Below are 25,762 nucleotides of genomic sequence, written 5' to 3'. Positions count from 1 at the left end.
TCCACAGTTCTATTGCACGCGGGAAAAAAACTGTATTTAAAGGTATTAGTACGAGCAAAGAAAGGTGTCACGATCAAAGCGTGGGAACTGCGGGTACAACTTACATCAATGAATGTGATGAGGTTACCGTCAAAAAGGCCGGAGGAGGAGTTAATAATTCCGTATAAAATTTTTAAAGCTTCGTTTTGGTATCGCGAGAGTTGTGATAGAATGTTTAATGATTCAAGGGCCGTGGTCGGGGAGAAGTTGCGGCTATAGTTATTAAAAATGAAACAGATATATTTCGCTGAATGTTATCTAGCAAGCTTATTTCACAGTGTTTATAAGGAAACCAGACTACGGATGCATATTCAAGAATAGGGCGAATGATGGATTTATATAAAAGCAGTTTAGTATCTCAAGGGGCGTTAGGTAAGGTGGGGCGCAAGTAACCTAATTTTTTTAGCGCTTTACGGCATACATGATCAATGTGGTTTAGCACATGAAAGGTGTTCGGTTAGAATTACTCCTAAATATTTGTACTCTGAAACTCTATTGAGCTGGGTGCCACCTACAGAATAGTCAAAAGAGAAGGGGTTGCGCCGATTGGTAAAAGACATTGCGACTGTTTTAGTGCAGTTAACGTTCATTTGCCACGTGTCACACCAGTTGCTAAAAAACGTGAGTGATTGCACGAGATGGTAATGATCGTCAATGGAATTGATAATTTCATAGAGGACGCAATCATCTGCGTAGAGTCTTATTTTAGATGAGATGCAATGAGGTAAATCATTAATGAAAAGTAAAAATAATAAAGGGCCTAGAACGGATCCCTGAGGAACACCGGAGGTGACACCAATGGGAGATGAATCTGTCGAGCTGAAAGAAACGAACTGTGAGCGCGAATGAAGAAAACTGGCTATCCAAGAAACAATACGGGTGTTATCGAGGATGACGTTTAGTTTTAACATAACTTAGAATGAATGACGGAATCAAACGCTTTGGAGAAATCAATGAAAATGGCATGTATTTGGTTACCTAGGTCTAAGTTATAAGCAACGTCATGCATGAAATCGACTAGCTGTGTTACAGTACTATATCCACGACGGAAACCATGTTGAGCTGATGATAGGATATTATTAGAGTCAAGGAATTCGATTATATGTTTGTGAATGATGTGTTCGTTCTAACATCTTGCAAGAAAAAGGTGTAAGAGATATTGGTCTGTAATTAGGAAGAAGTTATTTATTGCCTGATTTATGCAAGGGAAGCACTTTGGCAGATTTCCATGAGCGTGGTACTACGCCAGAGTCCAAGAATTTCTGAAAAATTAAATTAAGGTATTCTGCTGTCCATAAAGAGTATCGTGAGAGAAAAGAATTAGGAATACCATCGGAACCGGTGCATTTTTTAGTATCAAGTTTCAGGATGAGGTTTACGACACCATCACAACTTATTGCGATATTTTCTAGTTTATTAGTCTGAGCAACATACCTAAACTCAGGAACTGCATGGTTATCGAGGGTGAAAACAGATTGGAAGTATGAGTTGAAAGCATTCAAAATGACAACAGGGTCGTTGGTTATAGCGTCGTTAATCTTAAAACAGGTACTGCCAGTCGTACTAGGCGATACTGACGTCGAGAAATTTCGAGGATTTGATTTTAGTAGTTGAGGAAGTTGCACTGAAAAATAGAAATCTTTAGCATTTTTAGTGCGAAGTTCATCCTTAGCTTTTTCAGAGCAGACGCGAGCCTCGGGATTAGGTTGTTTAGTTTTACGCAACCTGCTTACACGTCGTGATAGGTGCAGGATATCCCGGTTAATCCAAGGAAGTTTACTATTTATCTTTTTTGTTTTCAGTAGAACGTGGCGAGCGATGCATGACTTCACTAGTGACTCAAAGTAATCAACAAGCACATCAACATGACACTCGGTACTGAGCAACACAAAATGATGAAGGTTATCTGCCAGGGCGTCAGTAATAGACGTATCAACAGCCTTAGTAAAATCATTATATGTGGTATAACTGAAACGTTCATGTGGAATGGGACAGTTAATGTGCACGAGGACTGCATTATGATCAGAGATACCTTCTAAGATATCGTATGTGACACCTAAATGAGCAAGACTGTTACTAACAAACACTAAATCAAGAATGGAGTTCTGCCGAGTATTTTTATGAACTAATTGTATTAGGCTATGTGACAGGGAAAATGTAACTAGATCCCTGCATACAGGGGTACTAGGGGCGGAATACGTAAGTTAAGGCCAGTGAATACCGGTAACATTGAAGTATCCTAGAAGGATTAAGTTTGAGCTATCCAAGTGATGCTCATGCATGAAATGTGAGAGATCATCGAATAGATAGCTAGGGCCGTCAGGAGGGCGATAAATACCACATATAGTTAAATTTTGCTTATTTATTATTAGTTTTCACCAAACTGATTCAACGTTAGGGGGACCAGATAGAACCTTAAATCTAAAATCTGAGCGTAAAAGCAAGGAGACACTACCACCTTTTCCATTCTGGCGATCACAACGGAGAGCAATGTAACCAGGAGGCATGAATTCAGAATCGTGAATTTCATCGTGAAGCCATGTTTCTGTGATGCAGATAACGTGAGGAGAACACGAAGAAACTGGCGAAAAAAATTGCGAGAATTTGTTAGTAATGCTTCTGGCATTAACATTCAAAAACGCAAGATCGGAGGCCGTTTGATAGGAAAGTCAAGGTAGTGATGAAGATGCGTTAGTCGTTCTGGGATTGCTGTCAGAGCCACGAGCTATTATTAGTCTGTTTGAGGGGCCATCCCAATTATACCAAACGTTATCGATAAATAAATGATCGAACCTGGTTCGATCTTGACAACCGATCCATTATTACGATGCTCAGCTGAAGCGTCCCATAGCTTTTTACGTACAGCGCGTACCTTCAAGGAAAAATCTTCGGACAGCTTGATATCAGAATTTTTCAACTTGTAAGCATTCTTTAGCAATAATAGTTTTCATTGAAATCTAGCAACTTCAGAATGACAGGCCGAGAACGTCCAGGACGTGTTCTACCTAATCAATGGGAACGTTCAACACGCGGACAGTCAACGGCAAGCCTGTTGAACACGTTCACTACCTTGGAATGCAGAGCGTCACGACTCTCATGCTTATCTTCTGGTATACCATGAATAATGATGTTGTTCCTTCACGAACGGTTTTCAAGATCTTCAAATTTAGCCGTTATGTCAGCCACTGTGCGTTTTAAGCAAACCAGTTCGGAACGAAGCTGCTCAGAATCTTGCTCAGTCAGAGCTTTGGAACATGTGTTTTCGAGAGCAGTCACTCGCAATTCCAAGACGTCGAAACGTGTCTTCACAGTATTTTTCATTTCGAATATGTCTTGCGATAAATTTTTCTGGCAAGCAACTAAACCGGAAAGAACCTTCACGAGAGGATTATCACAATTTGACACTGCTAGCTCAGCCGACGACTCAAGAGCGGTTAGGGAAGATTCATGGGACTTGTCAGGTTTACTCGATTTTGAAGGCGGCACTTTCTTTGGGCCTGGATTAAGCTCAACGTCCCCGCTCAGGAGTAGGCGACTGAGGCAATCAGCTACATAGGAATAGTAGCACAAAAGACCAATACGTGAATAACCATGTGGGCAACACAGCAGCAGCAAGAATCGATCATCAGACCGGATACAGCACGAGTTGTCGAGGTAACATACCTGTGCAAACAAGAAGATGCATTTAGGCAACATGCCGAGGCTGCTGCTGCTGCTGCTCCTGCATTGCCCACTGCCGAGATGTGCGAACGACCGGGCTTTTATACTGGTGATGCCTGACGTCACCGATGTGGTGGCGTCGCTTAGCGGAGCTGCGATGATTGTAGCGTCCACGGGTGTGCGCAGAAGTGACTGGCTCCCGAACGGTAAGAGAGGAATGTGTATTTAATCGACAGTCATGGCGAAGTGTCTGCCCTGCAGTCCACTCGCGAGCTCTGTCCACTTCAGCTTCCTCCTCTTCCCTCAGGTGCCGTACATTTTGCTTTGTTCCGAATAATTTTGCAGCACACCGGTTCGATCTCGGCCACAGCAGTCGCATTTTGATGTAGGCAAAGTGCTAGACTTCCATGTACTGTGCGATGTCAGTGCGTGTTAAATAACACCAGGTGGTCGAAATTTCCAGAGCTCTCCGCTACGGCGTGCTTCATAACCATAGCGTCGTTTTGGCAAGTAAAACTTGATATCATGTATTATTACAAGTTATTTGATTCACAGTTGTTACAGCAAGCACTAAGCTGACATTCTGAATGAGAACACGCATGCCTACGCTCTTTGATGCGCACTTCCCCGACTGCCGCAACTTAGACAGCAGTTGCGCAGTGCGCTGCTTTAGCGAAAAGCGAAGCCTGCACAAAAAAAATGCGCTGTAACTTTCTCAGGGACACTGTGACAGGCTGGGAATTTCTCATAAACATCTTTATCTTGCACTGCCTTCTTCAGACTGTCGAGACTGCACTTGGACTCGATTAGATTTTCCTCACTGTAACGAAAAAGTTGCTCACAAACCATTGCAAGGTCTACCAACGGCTGAGAAGGCACCTTCAATGGGTTGTGCCCATGCTGTACGTAGCATTTCAGGGCTATAAGTTCCGGCACTTCTTTGGTCCTATCCCCAAGGCTGCCACGACAGACATTGCACAGTTTGTGCTTGTGTGTGACGGCGTATGCGACATACCCTGCAAAATAAAGTAGGCTATCTTGCTCCTCCTCGCAGAGTTCTACAATGCCATCATCGCATGTCTCTTCGCCATCTTCTGTGGAGGGCTGTAAAAACTCTTTTTTCTCTAAAAAAATGTAGAAGGTCCTGCGAGTCGTCAATGGCATAGGAACCGTGCCTACTGGGTTGAGAGAACTGTCCAAGCACAATAATTCTAAAGGTGCATTTGAATTCTCTGGCTCGTGGCACCGGAGTCTTGAATCTGATGCTACTGAAAAGATTTTCCAAGGCGTCCTGGCTCAGCCGGCTCAGAAGTAAGAACTTGAAGCCCTTTTCTGCAATATAATATTGCCTCAAAGATAAAGCAGACAGGGTTGAAATGATGGCACCCGTTTCAATAGGCTTCCAAGCTCCCTTCCCCAACCCGCCTTGTCCATTATAGTTAGACCAAGGAACATCTTAATAAAAGCCTGCAGAAAATATGTGGCCTCGGCAGCTTTTTGAGCACACAACTCACACAGTGCTGTTTTCCTATTCCGAGATGTCATGATTGTGAACCACCTGAACACCTCATCAAGGATGAAGGCTGTAGTGATGGCTTCCTTTTGCAGGAGGTTTTTGTTCACTAAATACCGCAAGCCTGCAGCCGTGCTGTGGTGCATTAATGCATGCGCAGAAGCAACATTCATTTTCTGGAAGTGGATTGGGTCAAGGTCGCGGTACTTGAGGTGTGGCACGACCTTCAGCTTGTGCTTATCGTCCAGAAGGCAGGCCTGCCGGATATGTTCCATTGAGACCTTGAAAAGAGCATAATGAAAAACTACACAGTTAGCATGAATTGCACGCAAAACAGAAAATGTTACAGCATTGCTTTCTGGTTTTATATGAAAGAATTTTTTACAAGGCCTTTAACATTATCTAAAAAAAGATGTATTTCTGTGAGGGCTTTTAAGAAATGATAATGAAGTTTACGCATGCAACCTAATTGAACATACAAGAATAATAATATCAAAGAAAACAAAGAAAAGCGTAAGAATAGCAGCATTTTTTACATGAAGTGATACAAGTGCTTGGACTGACTTGGCTGAAAGGGATGAATTGTATATCACAGTGTGTGCAATGCTGTGTTCCCTAAGGAAGGCCAGTACTGAACAATTCTGAATAGATGCGAGATGGTGCGACTGACGAAATAACAAAATCCGTGTATCCATTTCGACAGCCCGCTTTCAAGGGCCCCTCACCATATTTGACCATTTTGAGCTGATGAGCGCAATGCATACACTGGAACGCCTGCCAAATTTTGGAACGCAACGCGCAGCGGAAAGTGGTCAATTTCAAGCCGAACGCCGCTTTTCCTTCCTTTCGTGGGCGCGCGCCCCGAGGTGAAGAGGATGACGTACATCAGATGAATGGCCCTACGTAGATGTTAGTGCTCTGACGTCGCTCCTCTACGTAGAGGTTTGTGCTCTGATGTAGCACACAGTAGCACGTGACAATGCGATAATTATTTGGCGCTACGCATCTAACTAGCGTAATTTGTTGCTCAAGTAGAGTAATGAAATTTGAGAGGAATAATAAGACACGCAAACACAGTGCGTGCATGTTTTTTTTTTCTGCAAATCGCAGCGAGATAGGAGGCTAATGTGCGTATGTTTCGCATGCGTTTGTGTGTTTCGCATGCTTGGTGCATTGAGCAGATGCCAGCGCTGGAAACAAAAGTAATTTTCTAACACGTTCAAGCACTCATTAAGCCCATTTATTCTCTCGCGTCTAACAAAATGTTCATGTGGCACTGGTTGATCATACCGAACGTCTTGTGTGCCGCAGTTTTCACAGTGATAGCGTGAATACAGTCGGCATAGCTTGCCTAGAAAACTCCGACACGGCGCCGCTCCCGTCTCGAGGGCTCGAGCTATTTTGCGCACGTCACGGGCTCGGGACCTCGTGTATGCATGATGTGTTCATGTGTATGCGTCATGTGATCCTCCTGCTTGCGTGCAGAAAGGGGCAACGAAGGGATGTGGCTTGCGAAGGCTACGCGGGGCGAGTGGCAAGGGTTTCAAGCTTTCCTCCTCACATCATGGTTTCGCGCCGCTTCAAAACATTTATTTTCGCAGCTTATAATGCATCGATTTGAAAAATTTTTGCGGCACAATGCTCTCCACTGGGCACACAACATCCAGCGTCTGAAATTCGGTATGTGACCTGGTGAGGGGCCCTTTAAAACTATTCAAAAGCCTGTTTATAACTGACTGGATGCTATGACTCCGCTACACCCCATCAGCAGACTCATAGGGACATGTCATTCGTTGCATCAAATGCTCTCGTTGTGAACTGCACTGATATCCTATAATCGAGTGAAAAATGAGTGTTAGTGAGTACTGGGCATGACAACTTTATGCTTGAATATGTTTGAGAATGCATTCCAAGTGCATGTCTTTATGGTGATAGACAAGCTCACCTTGCTACTAGGTAGGCTGTTTGCTTTCACTGTGGCATCATCCAACATTATTTCCTGTCCTCGAACTAGGTGCCCTCTCAGATTCTTCAGGAGATGTGGGGCATCTGCCAAAAAATATAAGTGCCGCCCATTGCCACATGGGTGAGGGCAAGAAGTTCTCGGTTTCCCAAACTTGGAAGCATGAATTCCACATAGTCGCCAGATAGCAGTGTTTCCGGGCCCCATGTCTGTCACCACAGCACTCACTGCTACACCAGCACTTTCTGCTCTTCGTATCACATTGAAAAGGCACTGTTTAACTTGCTCGGCATCAAAGGAGGAGGCTGTTAGAAAAGACGTGAAACAATTATTGTTTATACATCAAAGCTGTGTGATGTACAAAATTCATTTTGAACCTGTAAAATATCTCAGTGTGCTTACTCTGAATAAAACAAAAATTGGGGGACCCTTAAGCTTCGCCTTTAAGAGTTGAACGCAATTGCGATTTCCAGCCCCATATGTGTGAGTAACAGAGTGTGCGCACTAGGACGTGCGCGGTAATGGGTCGAGTGCCTTTAACCAGGTTGGGCTTTGAAAACACCCCCTCATTGCGCAGTTCACATCTTTTGACACCTGATGTGATTCTACACTTCTGCCAGGCAATATTAAATGTGCTAAGAGGACCCCTTCCACTACATGACACTTATATAGTGTGCTTATGCGACATAGTTTCAAGCAGCATGGTGGCTCAGTGGTAGAAATTCTGCTTCCCACCCAGACAACCCGGGTTCGATTTTCACTCGGACCGAAGTTTTTATTATTTATTTTAGTTGCAGGCTTTCTCAAATTTTCGGTCACGGATGATTTTTCGCTCACAACCAACGCGCCGAAGCCGACGTACACGGCGAAATTTCTGCGAAACAAGCTCCCTAACGCTATCGCATTAATAATGCTACCTTTCTTGCGAACGTAACAGACCTTGGCTTCAATCGTAAAAACTCGGATGGCAATTACAAGAGTACAAAGATACAGAATTGGCCAGAAGATATTCACAGCTAATATGTTTACAAATGGAAACGCCTTCCTTTTATGTTCAGAAATAGTTCACACTGACGTGCGCATTCTTTTCTTTTTTTTAAGGAGACAGGATTTTACCATTAAAGCTTTTGTTATGGTAGCTTAGTGGTAGCTTAGTGCCGAAAGTGATGTGCTGCTAGGTCCAAGGACATGGATTAAATTCCATGTAAATATTGCCATAATACAAAAATAAGATGTGAAAACACTGGTGCACTCAAATTTACGTACAGGTTAAAAACGCCATTGATTAAAATTATTCTACATAGTGCTCCATAATTAAAATGTGGCTCTGGCATGCGAAGCACCACTTGTTTTTTTATAGGTAAGACACAAAAATTGATACAAAGTGAAAAACGGCAACAGCTTTGTAAAGTGCAACCGTTACATGTGAAATGGTAAGCAACAGCTTGCTTCCAGCGACTTGTCATGCCCGCCAACATGAACACGAGTGCGTGGGTAGCAAGTGCCTCTTTGGTAGCTGCATTTGATGGCCCTATTTTTGGCTGCCCTGAAAAGTTCATTGACGTACAATATGAGATTAACACACAGCTGAATCCTAGGGTCAATGAGAGCAATGACTGAGAGTAGCAATACGCATGCGTTGACATGAGAAGTAACATTTCGCTCCAATTGCTGTACATTCAATAAAACTTGTAACTGGGCGAGTTGGTTCATACTTGAAGGTAAAAACTGGTAAGCGCAAATAAACAAGACAGGGACACAGGAAGACTGAACATGGACAGGCGCTACTTTCAACTAACTTTTATTTATCTTCAACCTTCAATATATACTCATGATACAGGGATGATCCTGAGCACGTGGTCACATGGTCACAAATCTAACCGGTTACAGAAAAGCACTCAAAAAAGCGCGTTCACTAGCAAACAATGATACGGACGTGTCGCTAACACATGCCTTCCCTCTTGCAGATATATGGAACGCCTCCATCAGTTCACGGGCGGTAGTATCTTTACTCCTGCCTAATATCTTAATGTTCGCGAAAACCGGTGCACACATGCAAGCCTGGCAATGCGCAGGTAAATGCGCGTTCCCATTATTCCTAATTGAGAGCTCATGTTCCCTTGTACGGTCGTTCACGCAGCGCCCGGTTTGGCCCACGTAAGATTTCCCACAAGACAGCGGTATTTCGTACACGACGCCAGTCGCACATCTAGTATACGCCGAAGCGTGCTTCTTTCCGCAACCGCCAGGTTTTATCTCGCCAGAGGAGATTCTGGGGCAAAGCCCAGCCAGCTTACGCGGGGCGGAAAAAACCAATGGCACATCATGCCTGCTCGCTATCTTCTTCAGGTTGTGGGATACGCGATGCATATATGGCATCACCTCGGGGCGCCTCCTACGTTGCGGGCCAGGGTTCACTTCATTGGAACGGGCTGCCTTAACAACACGCAGAAGTACCTCTGCGATCGCCGTCACTACCGTGCAAGGGTAACCAGCAGCTAATAAGCGCCGAACCTGATCGTTAAAGCTAGCTTGCATTGCATGTGGGCATTGCTGTACATTCAAAGACAAGAAGGTATACCGGGTGGAGTATCGTAATGATATAAACACGTATCGTTTTTGGCGTAACAGCTTCCTTTTGGTCACCAAACAAAGTGCCTTTAGTGCTAAGCTCTTCTGCACTGGGGAGCTGAACCGCAAATGAAGCACTAACATCCACAGTCATACCTATAATGCTTCCGGTTGACGCATCATAATCAAGTCCTGGTGAGATTTGAATCTCATCCATCAGGACACATGCATGACGTTCCTCTGCTTGCATCCCAGACACTTTCTGCTCCAAAGCGGCAAAAACTTCTTCAAGGATCCCTGCAAAACATTTCTTACATCAACATCTCAGGGAGAAAACAGGTCTGTAATGTGCAGTCACAAAAAACAGTAATCAGCCATATTTACCTGGAGTGAACTTAATGTGTTCTGTCTGCCGTTGCAAAGTTCTTTTTGCTGGGAGAGGTACAACATTTTCTTTAACGAAGTCGTACCCCTTGCTACCACAAGCAACCTTCAAGTGCAGGGCTTTTTGGAGGGATTCGGGGGACCAAGAACTTCCCCGCATAGAGCCTTTTTCAAGAACACGGATCTTTTCGTCAGAGAGCACCCGCCTACAGTGTCCTCGAAGTAGCTCTCTGTCTTTTTCAGCTTGGAGCCGCCGCTTTTTTTCTAAATTCAGCTTACGCTCTAGCTCGAGCTAGAGCGTAAGCTGAATGTAGAAAAAAAGCGGCGGTCCTTTAACTTCATGCAGGATGCACATCCTGCTCGAATTCGAAAAGAAAAACCATAAACGTATGACTTTGTTACTTTTTCACACGGGCTCCAAAAACTGTTATGCTCATCATAAAACATTGGAACCTAATCACTTTTTGTACATTTTAACTTTATTCCTACAGATAACGGAGAGAAAATTTTGAAGCACTTTGGGCAACCTGGTTTCAGGGGTATTACGTATCATGTCATAAACATCATTTAGAGACATTAATCAGGAAGGGCAGACGTGACCACGTTCATCATGCTATTGCCAACCGTCCACGCTTTCAGTACGTGTTATGAGTAACTTAAATACTAGCAGAAAGATGGCTTTTGGATGTGTTTTGTCTTGATAACCAAACCACAATTGATGCAAGAATAGCAACAACATAGCTACCAATGAACAAATTTGCAATAGTGCTCAACAACCCCCTCTACTTCAATATCTTACCTGCAAGCATGGAAGGCAGGCTAAAAGGAAATGTAGGTGTGCCTGAATATTCAGGCATTGTTAAATCTGTAAAAATATAAAAGCACGAACATGTTTTTATGCAAGTGCCTGGCAAGGTCATCTAAAAGGAACTGTGACATTGAAACAATTCTGCCGATAAACCTAGTAGTAACTAAAAGGTAACAGTAATATATTGCCAAGCAACCTTTGTAAAGATGACTGCTGTGATATCTCATGCACATGCTGAGGGAGCCTCCGATTTAGATCTGGCTGGCTTTTGTAGCAAAAAAGGGGCCTTAAGTGGTCAACTTTACGTTTAGATATATTTATGATGCATAACTGGTATGGCTCATTTCTGCAAATTAGTTCATTTCAGCGGCTGTCATCACGAGCTTTTCATGAGCAATGATAACTCAACACGTGCCCACAACGCCACGACCAAACGTAAATTCAGCTTCATCTCACCTTCTGACATGACTGAGAGCTGTGGTTCTGAGGCAACACACGCTTCTGGTTTTTTGGCGTCTGCAGGGAAAATATACTTGTTGAAGAAAACAAAAAAGGAAGTTTCGGAGACACTTTTGGAGGGAATTAAGCGAACAGTTTGTATGCTTGTTTTCCCCAACTGCAGAAGCTAATGCAACATAAAGCCCCAACACATCAACTGACATTTCTCAAAATTCTGCCTACTGTCTTACCGATGGGTGTCGATTTCATGTCACTGCAAGGAGTGGAAGCATTGTAGCTGTCCGACTGAACTTCCATTTCGATTCCCTCTGAAAAAAATGTCAACAATCCCATCACAAAATCGTGACTGCGCTCACAAGTGGAGATTTGTAAACCTGTTGCTGTATTGGAGGAACTTTCACTTGGTATGTCACCAGCCGTGCATGGCAATTCTGACTGTGTAGAAACTGCAATGCAATGAGCAAAGTAGATTACTATGGGCAGAAAGGATAAGCTGGAATGAAAAGTAAAAACTTGAACCACTATTTCTATAACACTCACAGCTGAAGATGCTGGGGATGGCATCTGGCTTCAGCCGTTTCTTCCCTTTTACAAGGACCTCCTCAAATTGATCTTGGCTGAAGTGATCCTGTATAAAAGCAGAGTTCACTAACCATTCTGCGTAACTGTTTGCAAATAATGGAGACTACCTGCCTATCGTATCATACTCACTGCACGCGGTGGCATCAGAAGGAGCCTGGTGGTGGTCAGATGAAGATTGTTACATATGCCGCATGCTGCATAATATGTATCTTTTATTTACGACAAAACACCGATTAAATTCTGCTCGTTGGCCCCGGTTTCTACTGGTGGCCCTCATTATCGAATAAATCTAGCAGACACGCGCAATTCGGTTTAGAAACCAGCCCGACGCCACTAGACAGGAGAGCAAGAGCAGAACATTATTACTGTGCTCGCCTGACTGCCGGGATGCAACGCCGCATCCGTTCCTGTTCATATGTTTTAGAAGCAAAAGCATAGAAGAATACGTCCTCCCTCATTTCTACGTATTGTGGCACTTGAATGCGCAACAGTACCGCCAGCATTCTTTAGTTTTGTTTCGGTGATACGCGCCCGCATCGCCTCAACCAGTCGCCACTCTTGTCCGCGGGAGCGGCTGGAGTATGCGCGCTTTGACCGCCAGGGCGGCACTGCCCACTCCGCGGAAACTCCAGCGCTGGTTCCCTATAAAGTGCACGGGGGGATGGCCGCCGCGGTAGCTCAGTTGGTAGAGCATCGGACGCGTTATTCGAAGGTTGCAGATTCGGTCCCTGCCCGCGGCAAGCTATCTTTTCGTCCACTTTTCTTTCTTCACATTTACCTTACATTTACTACTAAAAACATCCCCTACACTTTCCTTGGCATTATTGTCTGTTAGTGCTCATGCGCGTTATAAGCGTGACATAGCGTTCTTCACAGGAAATTGGAGAGCGCCAAGTATTCATGATAGGAAAAGTATGCAAACCGGATGCCGATTGCTGTATGGGGGCAAGAAATTGGGGCAGCTACGCACAAGTAGTACGAAGAGTGAAGAAACAGCTGAGCTGATGGCGTTCACCTCCACTTTTCCCTCCTCCTCATCCCCACTTCGCATTGTCACCGCCTGGCTATACTGTACTACACAAGGCTATGCAATGCTTTGATCTCTCCCCTCCTCCTGAACTTCACTCAACCATACCATGCGACACATGACCATCTCTCCTCCCATCTCCCCTCCTCTTCACTATGACTTCCTTTTCCTGCCACCTTGCTATGCAACGCTTACATCACCTCCTCCTTCCCTCGCGTCACTCCTTCTCACCCTCACCCCTCTCTCTCCCACCCCGTTGCTGCGCTACACTATGAATGGCTATGCTATTCTAGGAGCGCATGTCCGCCGAGTTTTCTGCCTCCGCTACGCGGACAAACCTCGAGCTTAAACAGCTTCACCGTGAAAATGCAGGCTTTCTGTCACGGCGCGTCTGGCACTAGCCGGTCATCAACCGTGCGCTCGCTGTCAGCGTTACTCACGGTGTAAGAATATTCAGGTGCTGACACTGCGCGCGCCTGAGCGCCCAAATTATGTTCGCCTACTCCCGGGCGAACCTAGTAGCTCTGCTGCGAGCCAATAGATGGCGCCGCCTTCAGAGGACCCAGCTACACGGTGCTGGCGAGTTGAAACTCCTCTGCTTCCCCAACGTTTTCGTTTGTAGTGGTGTGAGTAATACTGAAAGCGCGAAGGAAATTCATCATTTCAGATTAAAACGACAAGTGGATCAGGTCTAAGGATACGCTAGCATGAAAACATCTCGTGCAGGGTGTGACTGTCGTGAAAGCGGGCCGATCGGGCTGCACTCAAAGCCCACTCAAGTTCTGTTCGCGCGCACTAGTAGTCTCGTCTGTTCACGGCATTCATTCATGGAAAGAAAAAATTTAAAATAAAGCCAGCGTGCTATCCCTCCATAAAAATGCTGATGGGGCCAAAACGAACACCCGTGTACTTGGATGCATGTTAAAGAGCCCCGGGGGGTCATGTCGGAATTAGTCAGGAGCCCTCCACAACGATTATCATATCGTGGCTTTAGCGCGTAAACCCCCAGCAATCATTATTATCCCTCCAATAAAAGAAAAGAGTGACTGCACCAGAAATGTATTTCATACGTATCGATGCTTCCATAGACACAGGAAACAGGTGAAGAATAGTCGCAGTGTGACCGCGATATGAATAAATATTTGAAGTGCGCAAGTATTCCATATTTAGCGCATTAGAGCAATGCGGGTTTTCATGGCTATAGATGTTACGATGGGTATGCGCACATATTATGTAAAAACTATTTCAAGTGGAAATTCATCAGGCGGTCTGAAGGCCGGCTTCTTATCTTGGATCACAGCATCACTAACAGTTTACTGTTGCAAACCTGAGTAAATAGCTTTTTTCTTCCATTCCGATTATACTACACAAATATACTACATACCACACAGACATTTCAGTCTGATTTTATTTTACAAAGACACAAGAGGGAAAGAAATGTGCTCGAGGCAGTTTGAAAATTTTTAATAGGAAAGAACCATCCCAGGGACTTGTGCTCTCGTACACTTTCATGATGCAAAAATGTAGAATATTAGCATCCAGGCCTTAAGAGACCCCTTACTTGTTGTTTACAAAAATGGAAGTGTATTTCTTTGTGAACCACAGGCACTTTGGGCGTTTCTATCTACGTGTCTATCTATCTTGCCGCCTACGTCTGGGTGCTCTCGTGATCGCCTCCTTAACTTCGTGTAGAACAAAATTGACATGAGAGGGTAAGAGGGGTGACGAATATGACTGTGTGGTCATAACATGAATAATATGAAAGTCCTGTCGCGTGCATCATGAAACCATTTCGTCCAGACACGTGTGGCAAAAGGGCCGCGATATGCTGGTATGCACCTCAGGTGATTGACAGTTTATATCTACCCAGGAACGGCGAGAACAGACATTGGTAATATAAATGCGAGAGCGTTAACAAAAATCGGGGCATCGGCAGCTTTGACCCGACGAATGCAGCGAATAAAAATCCAGGGTTGCAGCAGGAAACGAACCCTAGCATTCTGCGTGGCAGTCAAGTACTCTACCACAGAGCCACGCCAGGTCTTGAAACTGCTCTGGAAAAAGAACATATGCGGGCGCAATGTCGCTGCAACGTCAATTGTGGTTGCGGTGCTGGCGGTCTAATTTTATAACAAGGCAATAAATATTACATATGTACTCCTATAATACAGGCGTCATGTCGGGTTAATGTCAGTTGTGTCTCAAGTGTCGGCTGCACTTTTAAGACACTCTAATAAGCACAACATAGGTATTCCTGTGATTCAGCAAGCTATATTCAAGCGCTGCTCGACCCCGAAGGAATACGTTGACGCATGATATTCGCATCATCCCACCGTAGCGTGCACTTCGTTTCCATAAACCTGACGTCTCTGCTCTTACGTTAGTGCTCAGATTACGTCCAACCATAAGCTACCCTTTATGCGCCAGTGTAGCGACGTGCCTCGTAAGCCCACGAGTGCACACAGCTACTCTACTTAAAAAAAAAAAAAAAATGTCGATCCAACGCTTGGCTGAAAGCCAAAAAATGCAGCATGGACAGTCTGACTGCTTCGCATGAAACCAATTCCCACAAGGCGTGGGATCTAGCAAAGCTTAGCCATTTTCTTTTTTTTTCTCGTGCCTCTTTTTTCATGCTCATTTTCTTGCGTTTCAACTGCGCTTCGATACGAAGCGCTTCCTACCTATTTCAAATACCTCTCAGCTGCCGCCTTCGTCGAGAAAACATGGTGAAACGCACGTGAACAACAAAAAAAGAAACCTGCCTTTAAAACAGCGCGGCCGCATATGCCAGCAAAGAGACGCAGAATGAGAAGAGCACGCGTGTTGCTGTCGAAACTAGTGGCCCCGCTTTTCGCAGCGCCTTCGCCGACAGAGCTGCGAGCCGCCTAAAAACAACCCGAACATAATCTGGCCTCGCGGAAAGTGCGCACTCCCATGCATTGGGGGGAAAGTGTTGTCTATGTATATGCTGACACTGTGGCGTCACTTAGTATTCTTCACGGGCAAGTGACGCGTGCACAGTTCTCGAGAAAGAAAATGCAAGCAAGCCACCTGCAGTAAGTGTCGTGGCACAGAAGGACACCCTAAATACACCCTCATTTTGAAGGGTGTATACAGTCGCAAGGTTAGCATTATTTGCCAACTTTCAGCATTTATTTTGATTTCATGTAAAAAGGTATGTCCTTCGCATATTACATCGGCTTGGATACAGGCAGGTGTGGGTGAAGAAAGATTGTTGGGATGTATCCATGCTTCAACAATTGGCCAGGTTGAGTACAACGATTGGCAAGGACGTATTCAAGCTTCGACAGTTGGCCAGGGTGAGCGATTGGCATCTAAAAGCTACAGAAACGTTCAGTTTTATGAATCGTGTTTCGTGAACTTTCATGCTATGCCCATTATAACCTGTGCTTGCTTTAATTCAAAGTGTACATCGTTTGTGGAAAGAGAAACATTACATTTAAGGCAACCTGTTCAGTAGCTGCGCCTTCGCTTTTTGCTACTATACCGGGAGCGTCATGTTCTAATTTCTAATTTGTTCCGTTAGGTACTCTCCCTTGATGTTCCAACTGAGTGGTGCACCGTTCAACGTGCAGAAGTATGGCGACTGGTTCACTTACGACAAGCACCCGAGGGCGCAAATACTTAAGCGGGACCACATAAAAGTTGTCGACACAGACTCCATGGTCAAGTTGATGAGGTAAAATCATCACAACTGTCAATTGAGCGAGTTGGTGTGCTTCCATCATGAACGAATATTAGCGTGCCAAAAACGAAGACGGGAATAGAAAAGACAGACTACAGCGCTGAACAGACTTGAGCGCTGCACTTTCTCTTCTATTCTCGTCCTCGTTTTTGTCGCGCTAATATTCGTTCATGATGAGGTAAAATGTCCTTCGAAATCACTCAACGCAACGTAGCACCTAGACTGCATCGATCCTGGCGTGTCACTAGCAGCAGTGTCTGGGCAATTTAATACGCCAACGGTTATTGTCAGAAGTGCCAAATGTAGCTGAATATAATTAATGAATTCTACTGCTTTGCGGGCAAAGAAGTGCGTGATTATCAAGCAGGCTGTAGCAATTGGACTACCACATAATATTGACCACCAGGGTTTCTCTTACCCGCGCCTAAATCTAGGTACGCGAGATTTATTTTAAGCGCGTAACACTTTAGGGGCCCGGCTAGTCGTCCATCCCTGTCTGATGTCGCATGGTCTCCCGCCAGTCAACACAGGCCTAAAACAAGGCTAACAATGCTGAAAATGAGTCTGAAATAATATAAACTATAGCAAGAACCCAGAATTAACCGCAACAATTTATCCGAAATTGCGAAAAACGCTTTTTAAACATCCGGCTGAAGACTAAGCCGAGAAAGAGAGGGCGCCGCCCCTCTGCAAGCGCTTCATTTCCAAGGGAATCGCTGGGTTACCCGTGCTACGCACTTCCCCAGGTTTCACGGCAGTGCATAAGGCGCAGGATTTAGAACTACACCAGGGCCTACACGAGAACGATATTAGGACTACATTAACAGCAGAATTAGCGGTGAGTAAGACCAGAATTAGCGCTATTTCTTTAAGAGCGAAGCTGTTTAGAAAACCGTTCCTTGTCCAGCGAACCAAAAAACTATCATCAAATTAACGGGCATGTGCCACAGAAATTGCGTAAATCTCCCTACTCATTGTCATAAGCGGGTATGTGCTGCAGAAATTTGGTAAATCCAGCTACTCACGACTGGTCCACTAAAAATGAAGAAGGTAACAGTTAGCCCAACAAAAAGAAAGAGAGAAAGCAAGAAAGAGAGTGTGTCAAAGAAAGACGTAGAAAGAAACAGCAAGAGAGATAATAAAAGCCTTGAATAGTACAGTATAGCCACGGGGTGAGAAAGGGAAGTGAGGGCAAGGAGCAGGGAAAGACATATAGAAACAGATAGAAAGAAACAGGCACAAAAAAGATACAAAATACAGGGAGCAAGAGAGAAATATAGGGAAACGAAGAACGAGAGAGAAGGAAACACACACAGAGAGAGCAAAGCTAGAAAGAAAGAGGAAGCGAGAAATAGAGAGAGAGAGAGAAAGAGCTAAAAAGTGAAAAAAATGGATGGTGAGAGAAAGCAAGAGAGAGTGACAAAAAAGAGATAGGAAAAACAGAGAAAGATAGAAAAAATAAAGAAAGAGACAAATAAATAGAAACAAGGAAGGTCGTCCAGCTGCGCTCTTCCTTCCGGCTTCGTCCCAGTCCGAAAGCCGCTGCTGCGGCAAGGGTCCACCTGCTAGCTCGAGCTAAGCAGTCCGTAGCCACAACGGAGCGAAACCTAAAGCCAACATAAGTACATATAAAGAATTAGCCTGGGCCCCGCCACGGTGGTCTAGTGGTTATGGTGCTCGACTGCTTACCCTAGGGTCACGGGATCGAATCCCGGCCGTGGCGGCTGCATTTTCGATGGAGGCGAAAATATTTGAGGCCCGTGTACCTAGATTTAGATGCACATTAAAGAACCCCAGGTGGTGGAAATTTCCGGAGCCTCCACTACGGCGTCTCTCATAATCATATGAGAGACGCCGTAGACGTTAAACCTATGGGACGTTAAACCCCAGATATTGTTATATTACTTTAGCCTGGTGTGCGGCGTGCCTCCCGTACAAATATACAGCAACTTGATTAGCCTGGTGGATGCCATTGCAGAGGCGCTTAGGTACCCGATTCTTTGGTTCACGCATTCTGGCAGCCCAGTGCGTGGATGGGACTCAGTCGGCTTTTAATTTATTCTGCGCGGAAGGCTTGGCATTCCTTGCCCCTTGTGCAGCTCATGTCTTATCTTTACTTGCCAAGTGGTTTATTTGTGTACTTCATTTGAGTGTGTAATTTTTCTACCGTATATAGCGCTTACCTTGTTATTTCTGTATCATCGATGCGCCAGCAAGAGATCCTTTTGATGCCCTCAATGAGCATAGCGAAATAATATAACGACAGTTTCGCCGCAGTGCTGAAGCAGTGAATGCGATGGCAACAAATTGGAAAATTATACGAAATATGTTTAGCAGCTGAATCTGTAGCATGCGACCTGGCATAACTCAACATAACGCTGGCGCAAAAAAATGGAGCAGCTGCAGCGCGGGAAGGACCTTCATTATGTCTATGAATTCATCGCAAGCCGAGCGGTCAGGACACAACGCGTACAAAGGTATGAGCCGTCTGCTGACCCTGTACAAACTAAGGCGCGCGCGACCGTGGGCGACCACGCCCTGCGGGCCAGGCTAGTTAGTAAATTTTCACAGTAGAATAACTAGCAACGCAACACAGTTGGAAAACGGACAGTATAAGAGGACGGTACAAGCGCTGAACTCGCAACTAAGTTTATTTTGACTCAAGGAAGAAATGATAATGAATCAACAAAGCTCTGCACATACGTTACAAGCTAAAAAGCGAAGCCACAAAAGTGGTTCAGCCGTCGATCACTCTTGATACCATTGCTCGGGTTTCACGTCCGTCCCAAAACCACAACGTGATTTTGAGGGATGCCGCAAATTTCGACTACCTAAATATAAGCACACGGGCGCTTTGCCGCGACCTTCGCGTCAGCAGTCAAGCACCACTTGAGCACGGCGGCGGGTCGTCAATGAATCTCTTAGATGATTACAATGATCTGTCAGCCAAGGCATGATTCACGTTGTTTCGTAACGCATGTGCTGAATTTACTTGATTTATTTTCATGTTTATGTGTGTCTTTCTGTGTCAATATAAAATGCGCTCGTGTCCTCTTCTACTCTCCGTTTTCTAAATGTGTAAGTTGTTATACAATGATCAAAGTACGCAGCTCCTGCCGGATGCCTGCTACCCCCTCTCCACGCGCCTTGCGCGTGAGCATGGAGGAGGGAAAGCTAAGCAGAGGCTCCGCTTTTGAAGCCGTAATAGGGGGATGATGACACCTCCTCCTCGCCAGGTTGGTCACACTTGAGCTGGCTTGTGCATGCGCCGTTGGCGCCGCGGAGTGTAAGGCGAGCGCCGAGCTGGAGACCTCGGTCGGCACTGGCCTCCGCCAGCTGACAACCGAGCCTGAAAAGCGAAAGTTCTGTGCGGATCAAGAACAATTGTGCTGCGATCCTTGCCTGTAGCGTCCTTGAGTTGCGCTCGCAGCCTCATTACGGCCCATACTGTGCTTCTCCAATAAACTTCCAGCTTTGCATTTCGTTTTCAATCAGCTAAATGCATATACTTTGGCATAGCACACCGTGTACCGGTTTGCAGCCGTAGAATTTAGACGAATAATCGATCTTTTCTGCCCATTACCTTGTACTTTACTGTTTGCATATGTGTGCGCCATCACATTGCACGAAACTGAAACTGCAGCGTAATCGAGAAAATTAATTTTGTATAAGACTGCCACAGTTACCGCATTATACACTTCGGCATCATCGAAGCATCTGGCAGCACAGGTGGCTCAGTAGTTACCTAGTTAAGGGTGGAGGGTCGCACAGCCACCATCTTGGGAGTAGTTCAGATTCTGCCATCAGATGACGCCACTTAGTGAGGATTACGTTTAGTAGGCGAAACTGCAACTCTATGCCGGCACGCGACACTGTGGGAGGAGAAGACGCGAAGTTTGCTGTGGCGGCTCGGGGAGCGGAAACACTGAGCCTTATTGTTTTCGTACTTGCAGCGGTCTTGAAGCACCATTGCGCTACAAACGTCACGCATGGCCTGTCGGTTGACAGCGCTGAGGTGCGGTCGCTTCCTTGAGTGGGAGGCTGCTCACAGTGTTCCTCGAACAGTCCTGCATCGCTGGTCAGCTGCTCTCCATCACAGAACAGTTCCGCAGTGTGGGACTAGGTGACAAGCTCGCTCGCGAAGGTCACCTAACAAGCGAGTTGTCTGAATAGTCCCCCTCTGTCCTCTTCCTCTCTCACTCCTACTGCATCTACTTATCACCACCATTCAGTTGTCGTCTGCTTGGCCTAGATGGCGGTCATCGTGAAAAAAGACTTTCCTTTTCCCCTTCTTCTTTATATACTTTCCTAAATAACAACTTCTAACTGCTACTCGATCCAGTTGCACCTCCTGCCGCAAGCGACTTACACAACAAAGATTGCATTTATTTTGGGAAAAATCGAAATCAAAATGCTGTTACTCGAGCGGTAGTTGCCTTGTAAATACCTAATATTTGTTCAAGCTTGGCCAACAGGGGTAAATAATTATGGTGAATGCGGGAACCATTCACGGTTTTTTTAAAGACGATAGTCTTTCTTGGGGAACCTAAACGCAGAAATTTTGGTCTGTCTTTCTGTCTTTCTGTTTGTCGGCACGTCCCTCGATTCAGCCACTCGGCCAAAGTTGAACCACTTGCCCAAGGGCCAGCCGTCTTGAACTGGTACCGCTGTTCATACTTGTGAACGTTGTCGATCAAAAAGTAAATATCATGCCTATCTGAGGTGCAACATCACTAGGTAAGTATTAGGTGGCGTGTTCCTTTAATAGAAAATGCATACATACGTAATTTTAAGGACCCTAGTTTCTTAAGCTGCGCTGAAAATGCATAAGAATGGAAGCTTCAGCGAGTTGGTATGCGTTCATCTTTGTTGAAGCAGCGCTCACTAGACGACGACGAAGTAAAAGAAGGCACAGGACAGGCGCTGCCTGTCCTGTGCCTTCTTTTACTTCGTCGTCGTCTAGTGAGCGCTGTTTAAACAAAGCTGAAAATGCGACTGCGCTGAAATTTGCCTTCGTCCGTGCCCTTCGCACGAGCTCATTGTTGTGTTTCGGTTTCGGTTCTGTATTGCACTGTACGAATGCCATGGGTTGGTGTTGAAAAACTTTAGTTTTGAGAAGGCCAAGAAGGTGAAAAAAAATATTTAAAAAATGAAAAAGCAGCGTTGTGGGCGGCCTTCAGGCTGCCGGTTGTGGGCGCCGCTCTGGCGTTCCTGTTTTACCCAGGCGACGTGTAAATAAAAGAGTGTGTGGAGAGTACTCGTTGAGTGCGGACGTTTCTCTGCTTCAGCGCTTCGCGCCAAACCGCGTTTTCGGGCTGGCTGGCGTCCCCGCCGGTCGCGTTGGTCACCGCCGGTCTTCGCCTGCTGCTGCGCCGGGACTACCAGCACGCAACACAGCACTCATGTTTCTCGACGTATTGCCAGATAGCGTCCATATCTCACACAGCGCCTCTTCTATCGTCTTTACACGACATTTGCAGCGAAGCACGCAGATACGCGGCCAATTTTTTATTATATACAAATACACAGCAGAGTTCTCTTGCCGTGGGCAGCCGGCTATGAAGCACCATATGCTCGCAAAGGCTGCACAAGCTCCCGACAGGCCGTGCGTATGGTACAAGCTCAGTGGGCCAGTCATAACGCTGCGTGGCCGCAACTCAACGCGGCATCAAATATTTTCACCCATGCCCATTGCGGACACAAGATAACATGTGCGGTTTTGTCTGCTGTCTTCGAAATCCTCGTATTCCAGCACATGAAAGAAAATTTAGGGTCGAAAAGCGATACTTGTAAGAACCACTTTGCGATGTATGCCCATTTTCTGCTTTGTATTTCAGTTCATTTTTAACGCTAAAGCACGTGTTCGTTTTTAGTCGTCTGTGATGCTTCTAATGGTACTGTTTTTCATTCGATGGTAGCATCGGGATCTATAACATCGCTGCAGTAAAGCACGGTAGAGATACATGTAATGAACTGCTATATCACTCTCTCTTGGGCATGCATAGACCAGGCACCATAAAAAATGTGAACGGCAAATTATATCTTACAAGGGGTTTCGAGTTCGTCAATAGTGTCACGTGGTCGTTACCGTGAAGAAGACTCCAGGAGAACTTGGAATTGCGTAGTTCCTTATTTGGCCGAACTTGTGGCCGGGAAACGGAAAGTCAAACTACAGCATTACACACTGTACGTTGATAGCGGCGAACAGAGCGTCGGCCGTCGATGAAGTGACAAGCGCTCAAGCGCGTCGGCTTTTATACAGGCGCTATCGACCTTTCCAGCGATATCACTGGTGGCGGCGTTATCTCTCGTCAAAGCTAGAACATTCGCGTGCCCCGCGCAATCTTAACGGAGCGTTCTAAAACAATCGCGAAGCTTCTTACACATCGCGGCGCGGCCTGCGCAGCGTGTTGCCCACATGCTTTGTGGGTGAAGCTTCAACTCATGAAAAATAATCCGCGCGGCAATGCCCCCCTTTGAAAAAAGCATCGTCTCGATACTTAAAAACAGAACATCAATACATGCAAGCGCAGCGCTTACGTGTGGAAGATGTGCAATCACGCGGCATGATGATAATACCTGCCGGTGGGCTAAAGCGTGCTGTTTTTAATTCGAGGGGGGGGGGGGCAGTTGGCTAGATTGGGCTATAAGGCGCCGACAGCAGACAGGCAGAGTGTGAAACGGGCACACAGTATTAAAGCATTGACAGCCAAGCAAAATGCGTCTAGCCATGACGATAGCGACGAAGCCAGCGCGGCACACGTTTGGAACGTAATAACCTCAGTATAAAAGGAGTAAATTTTTTTTAACGAGCGTCATCCCCAAAAGAAAAAAAAACATAGAGTTTCTTACAATATTACCTAGAGGGGAATGTGACGCTAGTTTCTACGCGAGCTCCTTGAGCAGCGCTTCAACTACCATGGGAATAATGGGAAGTACAGGCTTCGGATTTGCTTCGGATGGATTAGGTTCTTGAGATTCGCGACGCGTGTTTGCCGAGTGTAAAAGCAAGCGAGATGCAGTTATTTACAATTAAAACTTGCTTGATTCTTTTGTACGCAAAACGTACTGCAAAACGTTTGCGGGACCGTGAGATGGAACTGAAACCTGGGCAAATTCAGCCACCAGGGTATGCATTTCTCTGCAATTGTGTTCCAGAGTTCGCATCGCAATATAATGAATTATTTTCTTTACAACACCTAAAAGAAACACGCTTGTTCTTCCCTCGAAAGTACGCATTATCTATTTATGGAAATAACAGTAATGTATTGAGTGAGAAACACTTAATGTATCATCTGCTGCAATGCCAAGGGCGTCTGTCCCAGTGGTTTGCCCCCAACGCATCTGTCGTGTTGTTGTAAGTCGAGTCAAAGGAGCGTGAAGATGCGTCTACTTAGCTTCGCCGTCGTTTTGCAGCCGATTTGAAGGAGTTTTGGCAAGACGCGCTTCTAAAAAAACGTGAACTCTATGCAATTTCCGCACAGGCATGGGACGCTACATCTATGCGCAGCGGTAAGTGCACGACGCTTTACTAAAACTGCCACATACGACCTATAAAGCTGCAATGTCGCCGCAAATCAAGAGATCTAGGGGTTTTCAGCCTCTTTGAAAACAAAGACACTGCTTGAATGCTTTGAAACGCACCCCACCACCCACGCCTCAAAAAGAACGAAACTGGAACTGTAGAAAACGATCCGCACTCTAAGAAAAAAAGGACTAAAAGGGGTAGGGAGGTTAGTCCTTTTGGGGATCAACTGATTTGCCACAACCAATAGTCCTTTTGGGGATGAACTGCAAGGGGATAAACAGTTAGTCTTTGAAGGATTAACTGCAAAGGACTAACGGTTGCTCCTGTAAGGAGTAACAGTTGATTTTCGGATATGGCCCCTGAAGGAGCAAATGTTACTCCTGTAAGGACTAACAGTTGGTTTTTGGAAATGGTCCCTGAAGGAGCAAATGTTACTCCTTGAAGGAGTATTGGTTGATCCTCAGAAATGATCCTTGGGAGAGCAAATCACGCTTCGCAATTGTAAAAAATGGTGGCGAAGTTCCTGTGCTCTTAGGAACGGACATTTCACGGAAACATGCCACTTAAATAGTGTTTTAGAAGTGGTACCCAACTTACATGTATTAACTGCTATTAATGCATTAAGTGAGCGCTTGCAAGCAATAATGCTGATCATTCGAATTTACTTTGCCGAACTTGAGAGAAATTGTGTATACCGGCTTCAAGACTTGCCCTAGCGAGAATATTTAGTTGCGTGCCCTGATCTTTCAATCCTTTAAAACACTTTGAATCCTATGAACAAGGTAAAAACTTGGCGAGAAGTGGCAAACCACGACACGGGAACACAGGTCACATGAATGACACCAAACACACACACATGCACAGTGATTCAGGTTACCGACGGTTTTGATTTCTTGATTGTGTAAGTTGCAGATAACCTACGGTGTTCTATAAAGTATTCAAGGAAGAAAGAGAAACACGATTCTATTAACATCAATCTTTATTTTTACGAAAACACCAAAAAGGAACGAATGCCATCATTTAGTTGGTGTAGGGCCTGTTCCCGAATTACTAGGGCGAGTCCTACCTGGAAGAAATACAAAAAAGAAAATTTTGTTACAAAATGAAGTAGCTAGAAGAGAACGACTTAATCACGTAAGCCCCAATAATTGCGCAGTCGCATGCTCAAAAACCTGCGACGCACAATGCTTTTTTAGTCTTCATATTATTTATAATACAATGTACCAAGGCAATGAAAATAATAAACTTACCTTCAAAATTAGCAGAGGGACGTTGTTCGCAGAGCAAGTAAATCCAGAAATTGTTGATCACACCTCGATGTGACGGCGTCCATCTCTGAAGCTTTGCAGAAAGGAAGCTGCGATGGAGTCTTGCATGTAAGCTGAGGTGTCCATTTTTCCGCAGGCAAGTTACGATGTTGCATCCAATGAACAGCCGGTACACAGAAACAAACGTGCATGCGCGTCCACAATTGCAGCACATGTAGCGAGTTATGTTCTTCACAGCTGCGTTCATAGTCTGC

The 25,762-nt window shown here is 45.3% G+C and overlaps 1 protein-coding gene and 1 pseudogene across 2 annotated transcripts in view; one reads left to right on the top strand and one right to left on the bottom strand.

Annotated features, from left to right (window-relative positions):
* Positions 1-25,762, top strand: part of LOC119405544 (putative phospholipase B-like 2) — a 105,450-nt gene that overhangs the window by 59,009 nt on the left and 20,679 nt on the right. The window contains exon 7 of one of the 2 annotated variants that reach the window (XM_049413810.1): positions 16,554-16,706. The exons of the other annotated variant lie outside the window; for it this stretch is intronic. Within the exon in view, the coding sequence (XP_049269767.1) occupies positions 16,554-16,706 (153 nt within the window). The remainder of the gene's footprint in view (positions 1-16,553; positions 16,707-25,762) is intronic. 2 annotated transcript variants of the gene reach the window in all.
* Positions 4,688-7,459, bottom strand: LOC125757739 (uncharacterized; annotated as a pseudogene).

This window comes from Rhipicephalus sanguineus, chromosome 1, assembly GCF_013339695.2.
Source record: "Rhipicephalus sanguineus isolate Rsan-2018 chromosome 1, BIME_Rsan_1.4, whole genome shotgun sequence".
NCBI classification, from domain to species: Eukaryota; Metazoa; Arthropoda; class Arachnida; order Ixodida; family Ixodidae; genus Rhipicephalus; species Rhipicephalus sanguineus.
Note: the sequence above shows the minus strand (reverse complement) of the source record. Positions and strands in the feature narration are given on the sequence as shown.